Genomic DNA, 15133 nt, shown 5'->3' with positions numbered 1-15133 from the left:
CACCCCTGGCACAGCAAGACTGCAACACAAAACAAACAGCACCTTTTGAAAAGGAGTTTTATTTAACAAAATGCAAAGACTATCACTTTTAGAATAAGGCTTGGGGTTTATTACATAATACTCTCTAAACAAAGGCTGTCTCAGATACCAAATGCATTAGATTCAAATATATGTAGCAAACTTATAATCTAAGGGCATGAATCAATAACTGAGCAAACTATAATACTGATTAATAAACAAGCAATACCTGATATTTACTTATTTATTTATTTATTTATTTGTGCAATTTATATAGCGCGCAAATACCCGGAGGTGTCTCGGCGCTGAAAGACAGAGAGCAGAGCTGATGGAATAATTGATTACTGGTTGAAGAGCCATGTTTTTACTAGCTTCCTAAAAGTAAGAAGGGAGGGACTGGCCTTGATGTAAGGGGGCAAGGTGTTCCACAATTTGGCCGTGGCCACTGAGAAACATCTGTCTCCCCATGATGATTTCTTAGTCCGTAAGACAGTTAAGAGTCGGTTTGAGGAGGAACGCAGTGTTCTTTTAGGGGTGTACAGGCATAAGGAGTTCCTTAGGAATGCAGGGCCAGAGTTGTTTATTGCCCTGTATGCAATACATAGTGCCTTAAATTTAGTTTGGTTCCTAATTGACAACCAGTGGAGCTGACGTATTACAGAGGAAATAGATTTGTACTTGGGGGTGCCTGACAATATTCTGGCTGCTGCGTTTTGGGCTGACTGCAATTTGTTCAAGACTTTTTCCTGGGCATTTAGGAAGAGGCCATTGCAGTAATCGATCTTGGATAAGACCAGTGTGCACATGAGAGTTTTTCCTGCGCTCAGAGGAAGGAAAGGGAGGAGTTTCTTAATCATTTTGAGGGCGAAGAAAGATGATGAGACAACCGCATTTGCATGGTGGATGAAAGAGAGCTTATCGTCAAACATCACTCCCAAATTCCTGACCTTAGTAACAGGCTGCAGAGGGGTTCCCATCTCAGTTGGCCACCAAGTTGGGGACCAGCTGGGGGATAAACTACCGAAGGTCATTACTTCCGTTTTGTCGGAATTTATCTTCAAGCAGTTACGTGACATCGAGAGGCTGATGTCTCGCATGCCCTCTTGAAAATTAACTGCCACTTCTAATCCATTGTTGTGGACTGCCAGCACAAGTTGGGTGTCATCGGCATACGATGTTAGCTTCATCCCATATGTTTTGATGGTCCTTGCCAAGTCCGGCACATAGATATTGAATAAGGTCGGACTTATGGAAGATCCACATGGGAGGGAAAAGACCGGAGAGTAAAATTCACCCAGCTTGGCTGACTGAGTGCGGTCGGCCAGAAATGATGTTAGTAGGGCCCTTGCGTTTTGTTCAATGCCGATGGCGGCGAGACGGTCGATCACGATAGTATGATCGACAGTGTCAAAAGCCGCAGACAAATCCAACCGGATAAGGACAGCCGCTCCACCTCTGTCCAGGATCATCCTGATCTTGTCCGAGGCCTTGATGAGGGCTGTCTCAGTCCCGTGACCCTTCCTGAACCCGAATTGAGTATCATCGAGCAGATTATTGTTGTCGATGAATTGAGCTAATTGCCTATTCATTAATTTTTCAAAGAGCTTTGATGGAAATGGAAGACAGGCTATAGGTCTATAGTTTTTAGGTTCTAGCGGGTCAAGGTTGGGTTTCTTGAGTAGGGGTTTAATGATGGCCTTTTTCCATACTCAAGGGTAAACACCAGTGCTAAACATTGAATTGCATATGTCTGCAAGAATATTGGCGATAGGATCCGGGATCAATTTGAGAATAGAGGGGGGAAGAGGGATCCAGAGGGGAACCAGATTTAATGGCTAGAACAAGCTCACGTACCTGCTCGAAAGGGACATGAGCGAATTCAGAAAATACAGTGGAGAGAGAGGTATTAGTTGAGTCATAAGAGGTAAACGAATCTGAATTAGCCTGGGTAATACAATTTTAATAGATATGAGTGACCTTCTCTTCAAAGAAGTTAGCAAGAGAGTTACATAATTCTTGCGATGCTTCCATGGCTGAGCCTGTTGGAGGTATAGATAGTATAGTTACCACTTGGAATAGTTCCTTGGTGGAGTTTTGGGCAGATTAAATTTGGGTTAGGTAATATTTACTTTTTTCCAAAATAATCAGATGTTTATATTTTGTCATTGCCTCTTTATATAATGTTTTAGCATTATTATTGTAGTCTTTGCACCAATGTCTCTCCAAATTCCTGCAGCGTTGTCTCTCTAATCTGAGCTCCTCTGAGAACCAAGGTGCGGAATGAACCATTCGGTTCGTGGAGACCCTTTTGGGTGGCACTAGCATGGAGAAGATATCGTCTAACCAGGTAGAGTAGTTATTGGATGCTATTTCAGGGTCTTCTGAAGGGGTATAACTACGAGAGGAGAGGGTAGTTTGCAAAAGCTGAGTAGCAATGTTATTCCATGCACAAATATATTTAGGTGTTTGAGGACCTGTATTCGTAGTGTTAGATTTCTTGGTCCGAATAGTGCAGGTAATTGCAGAATGGTCGGTCCAGATCAAAGGAGTAACCGACAGTAAGGAGGTGTTGGGATTATTGGTAAAGAGACCATCCAGTGTGTGTCCTGCCCTGTGAGTGGGTGAAGTAACTAACTGATTTAGGCCTAATGATAAAAGGCCATTAATGAGGGAGGAAGATTCCTTATCACTGGTAGATTCTAAATGAAAGTTAAAATCTCCCCGGATAGTATAATCTGATATTCCTGCTATTGATTCTAATAAAGTATGAAGTTCTGCTAGAAAATCAGTTTGCGAGCTTCGGGGTCGATATAATAAGGTTCCTTTAAAAGAATGGGTGTTTGAAAGTGTAATAGAAAAAGTTAATGCTTCACAAACTGGAGAGTCAAAGATATCAGTTTTGATTGTGTATTTATCACGATAAATGATTGCTAAACCTCCACGTCCTATCCTGTCTATATACGCAGTAGCCTTCAGGTGTGGCTAGGCAAAAATCTGGGCCCGAAGAAGAATCCCCCCAGGTTTCAGTGAGGAATAGGAGATCCAAGTTCTGATTAATGAGATGATCTCGTATTTCGAGCTTATGTTTAGGCAGGGAGCGGACATTTATAAATGCAAAATTGATAGTATCTGGTTTGATTGGGGAGGAATGTATGCTAGATGAGCATAAAACCCTTGCTGGTTGTATGGAGAAACTACAATTAGGACATTTAGAAAGTTGCTTATTGTATAGAGCATCCTCATTAAAGAGGGGGCAATGATGATTATTGGCAGTATTGTTTGAATCGAGTAACTGAGTCCTGGAGTAGGATATAACTAATTGGCATGGGGTTAAGTTTGGACGGCCAGGGGGACTGGCCCTGGGCCCGGACGATGCGCGGACGGGTGCAACGGTCTCGCTTGTGGCGCGCCTTCGGTGTGCCAGCGGCGCGCCCACTGCGTGCTTCCGCTGCGCGCTCGCGACATTTGCCGCCTTTGTAGTGGTATGGCTGGCTAATTGGGTAAGAAACTATACTGCTAACCTCTCCAAGATGGCGGCTGTCAATGGCACTAGCAGGAAGTGAGGCACTCAGAAGGAAAGGCTGTCCCCTGTAGTCTCCCTCCACATCAAACAGTCCGCAAATGACTGGCGGTGGAATGAGGAGACTGCAGGGCGCCAAGCGCTGTCACCGTGATGAAATAGCATTACGCAGTTTTGTTTTGTGGCAGTAAAGAACAGATAAACCAGTCAAAACGGCGCAAATAATGTACAAACTAAATAAAATGAGTAAAATTGCCCGTAAGTGTAAGTGGAGCTTCAGCCTTCAGGAGCCTATGCTCTGTCTATCTTAGCGCGCTCGCGGTTTTTGCCGCCTTTGTAGTGGTATGGCTGGCTAATTGGGTATATAAGATACACAGGACGTCCTGCAAGAGATCAGAAAGATATATATAGAGTCGAGAATCACTCTGGATGTGCACCTCCCACACCACAAAGAAACACCTCAAACGATCACAGCCACTGGCTCACATCAGAATGGCAATAACCACAAAACTTGATGCATCACCTGATGCATACACTGCCCACTTCTGGGCGGGGGAAGTCTTCACACAGCCAATAGTAAGAACTCATAATTCTCACCAATGCACAATACAATACACATTCCTGCACAACTGCACACCTTCAAATACACATCCCACATGCTCTGCTCTTGGCAAGACTGTTCCACTCCGTAACCGCTCCCACTGAAAGACAGCAAGATTACAGAACAGAAGAGAAGCAGGCAAATGCAGGACCATCCTACATTAAGACTAGGGTAAAATAACACACTAAAATCAATTAAAATGGTGGTATTTGGAGGTCATCATAGGGTGCCAGACTACAAAAGTGGCTCTTTCACTACACAGGATGAGATGATCAGAGATAAATAAGCTCATACAAAAAAAGTGCAGCAAGAAAGCAGAAGGAAACCTTTAAGAAGAGAAGATCTCGATTTAGAGCATAGCAAGAGGAATAAACAATGCTGCAGTCTATATGATGAAATGTCTACAGATGTACATAGTATACAAAGGAAAAGGCAAATCAAAATGTTGAAGGAGGAAAATTTAGAGCGACAACTTACCAGACTGCTCCTGGTTTAGAAACAGAAGCAATTTGGGCATTGCCAAGTCTCGTCCTGCCATTTTACAGTTATGCAACAAGTTTAATAGGGCCCACTTTGCACATCTGAAAGGCTTGGGTGGTTAAAATGTGAATGTCTAGGTAACACATTTAAACCTTTATAAGTTGTTAGTGAATAGCTATAATTATGCTTTCTAGGTTAAACCGAGAAAACCTTATTTTTATCCACTGAGCGTTCATTCTACCTGTCTGGTTTAAAACAGAAATCACCAATATTTGTGATGTTCATACCCATTCCAAGATATCCCCAACATCTGGTCTCTGTGTAGAGGGTCCCAATATGATCAGCAGGCAGAACTGACCAACACTAGAGGCTCTTCTTCCAGAGTACAGAGTGGACAGCCGTTCTAGGCAGGGTCTCTCCGCAACGTGGCTCCAGAGCAGAGGGAGCAAGTGCTCTGGCCTGCCACTTCTGTTTCCATAAAATGCTGTCGGTCGCGCTGTACATATCAAGTGTCAACGAAGGACTACCTTCATGTAGGTTCCCTGCAGAGCCTATCTTCAACGCCGGTCTTGGAAACCGATATAATTTAGCATACATTTGTGGCACAAAGGCTCCCTACCCCCGTCTTATCGTCCTCGCTGAAGTTGTGTGTACCAACAGCCAGGGGTGTGCCTGGCCCTGGACTCAAAGAGAGTGCTCTGCAGTCTATCTTGCATCTGTCAAAAGTTCCTTGGTGAGCCACTTGCTAATCTACAAATTCCCCCTCCTTTTTTGAGCTGTTCGGATCAGAGTTGTTTATGTCCTTGTGCATGCTTTGCTTACCCATTGAGGGGCATGTAATGAGAAGGTGCTTGCTGTATACACTGCTACAGTGTAACCAAGACATTTTTTTTTAAAACTTCTAATTGATAATGCCTCCTTTGTTGTTCTGCATTCCACTCACTTCCCGGTGTCTGAGGGAAACTGAGACATGCATGCCTGCCCAGATTTAGGTCACGATTCTTCCCATACTGTACAAGACCCATTAAGTGTACACTCTCCCTTTTGATAAAAGGTATTTCAGGGCCTCAAATTCATTTATTTAAATCAGAAATTTGTATATATATTGAACATATCTGCATTGTTGAGTTACTGTAGCTGTAACATTGAGGACATAGCATGAACTTCCTGTTTTTTCCTTTCATTTGGAGAGACAAATTTCCTATATGCTTACCTTCGGCTGTTCTACACCACTGGAGTTTGTACAGTGCATGTTACTGCTTTGTTCTTTTAATAAAAAACATAGTATCTTCTTGTGCACATATTTGTCGTCTCCCTATCTTTAGTTCGAGAAACCACACTCATGTCGCTTACATTTTTGGAAGCCTTAGGATTTCTTCAATCGCTTCAGGATAAAATCGAATTCGACCAGTGAGACAAAAAAATTATCTACTTCCTGATTCTCCATATGGCGAGGCCTCCAAGGCTCTTATAGAGACACTGGTTTTCTCCACAATGCGAGTCTTCTGAAGTTGGATTAATGGATCAGGCAGATGCCGCAATAGGCAGCCCAATGTTCAAATCGTGAGAAACTAGCTAAATTACAAACGTGTGAGAGCTTATCAGAAGGAACTATCGCTTCTACTGACTCGTGTAAACAAGGATGAGGATCATTTGTGGTATGGGTTACCTTATGAAATAAGTCCAAGAAGAACAGTAGAGCCGCGTGCAGGCGTGGACATGGGTGCTCTGCTGCTTGCTTGCTCTTACTGCAGAGCCACATTCACGACAATGCACACACCAAAGTCCAGGATCTTGAGGGAGGAAGGTGCTTACACCACCTCATGTTAGCGATGGTCCTGTAGCAGGATATATTCCTGCTGTAATGAAATAGGAAGCCCTTGCTACAACATGGCGCATGTGCCAGAGATATATTGTGTGGCTGATAATTTTCCTACCTGGTTGCTATTGATGGAGTGAAGCTACACAATACAGGATGGGTTGACCCTGTGTTCCTTAGAACCTGGGTTAATTACAGTACACAAATTAAAGTATGGTTCTGTCGGAATTACTCAAAAAATGATTTGTCTGCTTCAAAACTGTCCTCGCCTAAACACATGAATTGACACTACAGTGTTGTTAACCAAGCCCTATGCAGACAGATACGTTGCTGTCTCCTCTGCATTCTACATACTCGTTCAGAGGACTGTTCTTCTGAATTCATGTGGAAAACTTGCTGCATTTGAAAGAACTTAGCCAAGATTCACATCTCGATATGAAACAATGAGCATGGCAAAGCCCATCAATATTTTACAGGCTAGCCTGGCAATACTCAAAAATGTCATCGTGAGGGATAGTCAAACTCCTCTTATGTAACTTAAAAACATCCTCTAACATCCAGGTTCATTATGGTGCTTTGTTATGGATCACGCCTATAAACTCTCCCACCATTTAAATATTATTGGTCCAGAACCTCCGCTAAGAATATTGTCACATGGGCTCTGATCAAAAGTTAGGCAACTCACTGGAGTCAGTTCTGAAGCAGCATGGTGGCTGCTCCCAATGAGCTAGGGCCTGTCAGTCATTTGTTTAAGCAGGTCTACTGTGGAAAGCCTTAATACAATCTCCCTGGTTTTCCATTTGTAAAGCAGTTTGTGCCACAAAGTTAATTGAGCAAAGCTTAGCAAGTCTATTATTTCTGTATTTCATGTGCCTACCTTTTTTTTTTTGCTCTCTTTTGCATGTGAGTGCATTTTAGACTGAAACTGCGTTCACGCTGAGTGTTGTGATTGATGGTTGGCGCATGGTAATAGTAAAATGTCAGACTACAAATAGAAAAACATAATTACACAATTACAAAGGGTAAACTTATATAGTACACATGCTGCGTAACTGTTTTGATCCTGAGGTTCAAATAGTTGATTTTGCAGGTCACTCCTTAAAAGTCTCCGAAGGCAACAAAATGGTTTCTGTGCCTCAGAAAATGAGAGCCTTAAATACTATTTGAAGGCTTGAGATGGATACAGAACATTCAGCACGCAACCTGTACATTACGTTGCTTCATATCCTGTTCCACGGTGAGCTTATACTTACATGTAATTTGTGCATTTTCAGCCCTTGAACAGTTTGTTCCTGCATCTTCTTGTTGCAAAAAAAGAATTTGCTGTTGACTGCGCCAACAAAATGATGAGGTAAGCTCTTTTTAAAAAAATATATATATATTTTTATTAACGTTTACAATTACAAACAATTGCTGCAATGTCACACATTTTCGTTGTTGCATACATCACCTTACGATTATGTCTTATTCGTACAACATCGTTCATTGCCCATGCACATTTCGGGTTTTTCTTTTGCACCCTTAACAGTGGCCACTTTGTTATACCTCAGAACAGCCTCTGCTACGGGCACCAAATCTAGTCAATGTCTTCTGATAGCGATTCTTCATGTGGGGGGGTCACCAAAATTACCTCTATACTTATTCCACTTTCCACACACCCTTGTCCATTTTTGGGGGCACCTCCTATGTGTATATACTGACTTTTCGGTTATCATTAAGTCGTCCGTGTCTCGACACCCCCGTCCCACTTTGGGGTTCCGCCTGGCTCCCCACAACGATGCTATATTTCTCTTCGCTAATGTCATGCCTAGCGCCCCCCAAGTTTGCATTGCATGGTTGAGGTTCGTTGGCTCCCAGATGTTGAGCAACCATCTTTTAGGTTCTGGTTCAACCGTGATTTCTACTACCTGGGAAATTGTGTGCATGACTGCCTTCCAGCATATCGTGACTTCTGCGCATTGCCAGATTGTGTGCCAGAACGTGCAGAGTTCTCCACATTGCCCGAGGCAGAGTGGCGTATCTGCCTTGTGTAATTTATACAGCAGTGTTCTAGTATAATACGCGCGGTGTAGAATCTTTAGTTGTATCAGCTTGAATTTAGAGGGGATCGCTACCTCCCTGGGGGACGCCATTGCCTCCTCCCACTCTGTCTCATCCATTGCTCCTAGGTCTGTCTCCCATCTAGAGGTAAGCTCTTTTTAAGTAGACGTGGTTCTCCCTATTTCATTTTTGGGTAAATGCTATGCATAGTCGAGGCTTGATTATCATGTGACTAACACTGCATAAATGTGCAGTATGATAGTAAGACCATCGTCAAATGATTTCGATGTCCTTTTCTTATATGCTCTGTTTTGTACTTCAAAAGCAAAAGGAACAAATGTTGGACGGCATGCTGGACAAATCAAGTATTCACCCCCAGCCACGGATCTGGGTTTAATGCATCATTTGTTTTCACCACCCCACCCCAGTTTGGACCTAGCCTTATTCAGATCAGTCTTGACCAAGCTCCCTATGGGAACTGTCCAGCCCGAACTAACAGGCCAGGTCCTTCCTGGACCGAAAACAAGCATCCTGGGACCAGTTTCGGGGTATCATCCTCATCAGCCAGGCTAGCTTTAATCAAATGGCACAGTGAGCACGGTACCCATGTCTGCCATGAAAATGCTACTGAGAGTCTGTACAAAGCTCTCTCGTTTGGAAAATAGCCCATGGAGACAGTCCAGTAGGGTTCTTTCCTCATCTTTATTTACAAACACAATATTTTACTAAAGAAATTCTTCAAAAAGATAAAGATATAGTCGAGAAATCAAATAGGGTAAACATAAGAACAGCAGAAGAAAAGTGTTGTTTTTTAAACTCGATGCTGGCAATTTAAAAACTCGGCACAATATCTTGCAGACAGAGCATAAAAAATCTCATAAATATTCTATGTAGTCACTGCGATTATTGTTTCCACAAGAACAGTGTTTTTTGGGAAACAATAGATTTCTGGTCTAATTGCCAGACTCATTATATTGTTCATGTTAACAAACTAGCATTATATCAGGCTTTTTGAAAAGGCTTAATCTTATGTCCAATGTTTAACAAGCATTGGCAGTGCTAATAGGTCTCACTTAAATTTGAAACAGACTCTTCAGTGATTGATGAGTTTCAGCACTTAGTACGTCTTCATTGTACATGCGCTCTTGCACTCATGCATCCATTCATTCACCCAGTGACAGACTGATTCTTGCATCCTTACACCAAATAATCCACAATAAAGCACACATATGATATCAATAAGCATAAGCAAGATAAAAGAATAAAAATAGGAAAAAGTAACGTGACTGGCATATGATGCCAATACAAAACAAAACGCCACAGCGGACCATATTGTATGTAGTGTATCATTGTTTTAAACATTTGGCTGCTAAGCCTTTCCACTCTAGCCCCATCCTCTACCACCCATTGAGTGTTTTTTTTATATTTAGGGCAGTGCCCTTGTAAGCTTTCATACATTTTTCCGCAAAAGATTGAAATGGCATCAGCAGAAGGTTTGCTATGTACCATAACCCTTTTCCCATCTTTCAGGAACAGACCGTGTTCATTTTCCCTATTTACTTGTGGTTTCTACCTTGTAGTTTGTGGTGGAAATGGTGTGAAACCCAGATGGGCACCGTTTCTTAAAAGTAAACCAAATTGTGAATTCAGCACATGTTCATTTGTGTAAATTTCACATAGTTTTTCCAAGTAAACTAATTGTTGAAACCCGAAAAAAAAGGAAAATTAGCGGGGAAAAAATAAAAATAGGTGACCACATTTTCATCTGTAATTTTTCGCCTGGTCGCTGATTTACAAAATAAACATGTTATGCCCATCATACTCTTCTAGTTGCAGGGATATATAGTGTTTGTTGGTTGTCCAAAATTCATGTGATATCCAGTGCCAACAACTGAGTTGCAGCTTATGATTTTCATTGTGTACCAACCCTGCATTAATTCACCTGGTAAAATCTAATTAATAAAAAACAGGTATACAGGACACCTATCAAGTCCTTAAATATGTGCAAGCTACTGAGTTTAGGAATTATGGTTATTTGTATAGCTCTAAATTTAGAGATGCCCATACTATCATGTGATTTAGAGGACATTTTGCAAAATGTGTACTTTCTCACACACTGGCTTAAAGTTTGAAGCCAAAAATGGAGAGAAATTAAATTATATCAAAAACACAGGGAGGAGGCAGAGCCAATCGTTGGATTTGTGCTCCAATAGACATTCAAATAAACAAAAGAAATCCAACATGTAATAGGGAGGGTGAGTGATCAATGAATGTTGAAGCACTCAGTGTTTGTGAAAATACCCCTCACACACCAACAGGCCCCTTGGTGTCATGCTTCATCATCGGGGTCTTCGCACCCCTCTATCGGGATGCGGCGTGCTGCGACCAACGACTACGTGGGAGCACTTAAGGTATTGGCTATGTGTGGTGTACAGTGTGTGGGTTATGTTTTTAAGTGAGTAGGGTGTGTGGTGAAAAAAGTTAAAAAGTACCTGGCGCTAGAGTGGAAAAGAATTTTTTTTAATTCTGTGCTCTGGCTGGTACCGTTAAAAGAAAGTGCAGGGCGAGGTCAAACCTGTTGTATTAATGAACAGGACCTCTGATGTGCTTTTGTGTCGACATGTTTCGGAGACAAGCTCCTTCTTCAGGACAGGGGCACAGACTCCCTTCCCTACTCACGTCTTCTACTACATAAAAATGTGTATTTACATAAAAGTGAAAGTTTAATAGGCTAAGTGTGCCTACAGCGGTCTGCTACAAGCACAATGACCTGTAGAAAGACAAAAAATATATATGTCACCTAATGGTTACCCATGTAGCGGGTAGTTCATACAGGTGCAGTCACCTGGAACCTCACCATTTGCTTTTAATAAGCTTGAAGAGAAAAAAAAGAAGAAAGAACTCACAACACAAACAACATAAAACACATAAGTTACTAGGATTTTACTGTACGTTATATTCATACTTCTGAAGCTTGGTTTGTTGGCTTCATGAGCAATATAGGAACGTCGGGGTGTTGCTTCAATGGCTATCTGTAGTGAAGAATGATGAGGCTTTTACAATCCATTCTGTAACACTTACTTATATAGATGGTTTCAGGTGTTTCTGGCCTATTGGTACTCCATCACTAATATACTCACAAAGTCAGGGCGCTTTGATCACCGCCTTACCCCGCACGCTGCTCCGCTGTAGTGGAGTCTGGTAGCGGTCATTGTTATTTATAGCCGATTTCGTTAATTGGGCGGAAGGGAAACCGCCCCATGTATGGGTATTCCGCTCTGTAGCCATACGGGGCGTCTGTATGTTCCAGACGAGGTAACACAGGATTAGCGTCTGCGAGCGCCTGTGGTCGCTTCTGAGCATGCGCGGCCGCCTGCCACTGATCCATGGCGCATGCGTACTGAAAGATGTCTGTTCTTTGCGCATGCGCACCTAACATACGCATCCTACGTTCAGTGGCCACAATGCGCGTGTGAAGTCTACCGACTATCGATCTCATCTCATTCCGAGTGGTGATACCAGTGCAAAGTATAATAGGAAGGAGAGACTTAGCCTCCTGTTTACTGAGAGAATCCTGGCTTCGGACCCAAAAACTTCCTAATTGACAGACTGACATTGTCGTATCTTTACTGTATACAGTGCACGTGCTTTAATTAGAATTATTGTAGCGTTGCTATTGTCTAAGTGTGCACGAACGGTTTAGGAGGGATAAATGAATAAATCCATATAAAAAGAACCATACGTATGATTACAGAATTTCAGATATTTGGAATTCGTGGTCTTTTTTTATATATCTCCTATCGGACACCGTTATTTAGAGTTGACAAATATTGTTTTGTTCAGTCAATGTATTGCGCAATGGTAGTCTCTTATGCTGATAATTGACTCCATGGGACGTCATCATTGAGCCCATTCAGATGGGTGCCCAGACGGAACACCCACCGCTGTTCTTTCTGGAAGAGGCCCACATCAGAGGGTAACTGTTCAATGATGGTCCACTTTAGATCGTTTACACAATGTTGGGATGTTAAGAAGTGCGTGGCCATTTTCGTAGTACTTTTTTTACAACGCACATTGCTCTTATGTTCGTTCATTCGCGTTTTTATGGCTCGTGTGGTCATGCCCACATACTCCAGATTACATGGGCATTTTATAAGGTAGACCACGTTTTTTGAATTACAATTCGTGAACCTCCTTTGTTCCCATGTGGAGCCATTGCTGAAGTTGAGTGTGGTACTTTTTGTAGTCAGATGACAGCTGCTGCAGTTCCCGCATGGGAAATGTCCCCGGATGCTGATGGTTGGTTGTGCGGACACCATTGTTGGTTTTGGTCGGGTGTGTACCAAAATGTCTTTGAGGTTACGTCCCCTGCGGTGTGCGGACATTGGTTTTTCCAGGTCTAGTTCACCGCATGTTAGTATCCTCCAATGTCTGTTAACAAGTTTGGACACCTCGTTGGACACTGTGTTGTACGTCGTGATACAAATGGGTCGTTTACTTTCAGTTGGATCCCTGATTCGTTCCTCTAACAACGCCTCTCAGTTATTGTTTTTTGCCCTCTTGAAGGCTTTGTTAATAATCCTGTTGGGATATTCTCGTAATTTGAGTTTTTCTTTCAAATCATCCGCCTGCCTCTTGAATTGGGACATGTCTGTACAGTTACGCCTTAGGCGTAGAAACTGACCGTATGGCAAGTTCTCACGCAGATGTCGGGGATGAAAACTGTCATACCTCAATAGACAGTTTCTAGAGGTTGGCTTGAAGTGAGTCGTGGTTTTCAACACCCCTGCTTCTGCGTAAATGTTGAGGTCCAAAAACACCAAAGTCTGGTCTGAAATTGTGATTGTGAAGTTCAGGAAAGCATTCTGGTTGTTGAGCCATTCCAAAAAACTCATTGCGGATAGGCGATCACCTTCCCATATGACCAGAATGTCGTCGATATACCTCTTCCAGCATTTTATCTTCGACCTGAATGGGTTCTGTTCGTGGAGGATTTTGCTTGTCTCAAGGTGGTGCACATAGAGACCAGCCAGGCTTGGAGCAAATGTGCTTCCCATGCTGGTCCCATGGCATTGTTGGTATATTGTGGTTTTATACTGAAAAAAGTTTTTTTGTAATGCCAAGGAAATGCATTCCAAAACCAATCCTCGTGGTGTTTGATACTTCCACGGTGTGGAGAAAAGCACCTCCTCAATGATTAACAATGTTTCATCATGAGGAAGGCTGGTGTAGAGGCTCTCCACATCAAGTGATAACAATAGTTGGGTGTTTGGGTCAAATGTTGTTTCCTGCAGTAGTTGTAAAACGGCCTTAGTGTCCTTTAGGTAGGTACTAGTAGATTGTACTAAAGGTCTCAAGAAAGCATCAGCGAATTTAGACAATGGTTCTAAAATCGAACAGATGCCAGAGACTATTGGTCGGCCAGGCGGTTGGTTAAGATCCTTGTGGATTTTAGGAATACTGTAAAAATAAGGGATGCGTGGTTTCTTCTGCTCCAGGAATTCTCCTTCCTTTTTGCTCAACCAGTCATGTGTTAGGCCTTCCTCAATCATCCCTCCGATTTTGATCCTGAGGTTTTCTGTGGGGTCTTGTTGCAGTACCATGTAATTGCGTCTATCCGACAGTAGTCTTAGACACTCGTTATCGTAATATTCAGTAGATTGTAATACAATGGCTCCCCCCTTGTCAGCTGGCTTAATAACTATGCTGGTATCATCCGATAGGGTTTTTAAGGCTAGTTGTTCTTCCTTTGTTGTGTTGTGGAAGGTGCGTGTGGATGAAACATCCAGTTTATTGACATCAGTCATAACCGCTTTTTCAAAAGCCAGCAACTCAATAGGGAGTGCTGAGTCTGGAGGGGTAAAAGTAGACTTGGGTCTCAGACCTGTATCGGTTGTCAAAGCTTGTGTTGGTTTGTCCATAAAGAAGGCTTGTAGTTTTAATTTTCTGACAAATTCCTTCATTTCCAGGTTCACCTTAAACATGTCCGGTCTCTGCGTTGGTACAAAACCCAAACCTTTATTCAGTACCTGTTGCTGGATACTCGTTAGAGGTTTGGACGTTAAATTCACCACTAAGTCCCTCTCTGGTTGCTGGTTGATGCTTGGTTGGGCAGGGAGCCTGTCATGCTCCTGGTTTGTCGCGGGTTCCCTTGGTCTGCCTCTTCCCATGTTACATTGTTGCCTTTCCGGTTCTTCCCCCGTGTCCCTGGGCGAGAGCCTAAAAAAGGTTGTGGACCGTAGAAGCCTCCGTTGAAGTCTTGGTTCCATTGTGGGAAACCTTGGGCATCTGTAGGGTGATTGAACTGGAATGGCTGGAATGGCGGTGGTCCCATGTATTGTGGGTACTGGGGTGGGTAACCTCTCCACCCTCGTTGTCTTGGAAACTGCTGTCTCCTCTGTCTCCATCCTCCTCGGTTTTGGCGATTCTTTCTGCCACCGCTGGAATTTGAACTGGCGGTACTGTTGTCTGACCCATCACTGTCAGTATCATTTTTCATGGAAACATAATCAGCTTTAGTGTACGGATAGGTCCCTTCAGGTGTGAATTTGTCTTTGTCCTTGGCCAGTTTGTTGAGCTTGCTTTGTTTCAAAGTGAATTCGAATTCTGTCATTTGTTGGTTGAGCTCGTCTAGTCTGTTTTTGAGGTCCTCGGT

The 15133-nt window shown here is 42.8% G+C and overlaps 1 protein-coding gene across 5 annotated transcripts in view; it reads left to right on the top strand.

Moving 5' to 3' along the window:
* Positions 1-15133, top strand: part of CFAP61 (cilia and flagella associated protein 61) — a 2132686-nt gene that overhangs the window by 93022 nt on the left and 2024531 nt on the right. For all 5 annotated transcript variants that reach the window (XM_078649333.1, XM_078649336.1, XM_078649335.1 and 2 more), the window contains exon 4: positions 7713-7789. In XM_078649333.1, the coding sequence (XP_078505459.1) occupies positions 7713-7789 (77 nt within the window). The remainder of the gene's footprint in view (positions 1-7712; positions 7790-15133) is intronic.

Source organism: Lissotriton helveticus, chromosome 6, assembly GCF_964261635.1.
Source record: "Lissotriton helveticus chromosome 6, aLisHel1.1, whole genome shotgun sequence".
Taxonomy (NCBI): domain Eukaryota; kingdom Metazoa; phylum Chordata; class Amphibia; order Caudata; family Salamandridae; genus Lissotriton; species Lissotriton helveticus.
The sequence above is the reverse complement of the archived record's forward strand: the minus strand, read 5'-3'. Positions and strand labels throughout refer to the sequence as shown.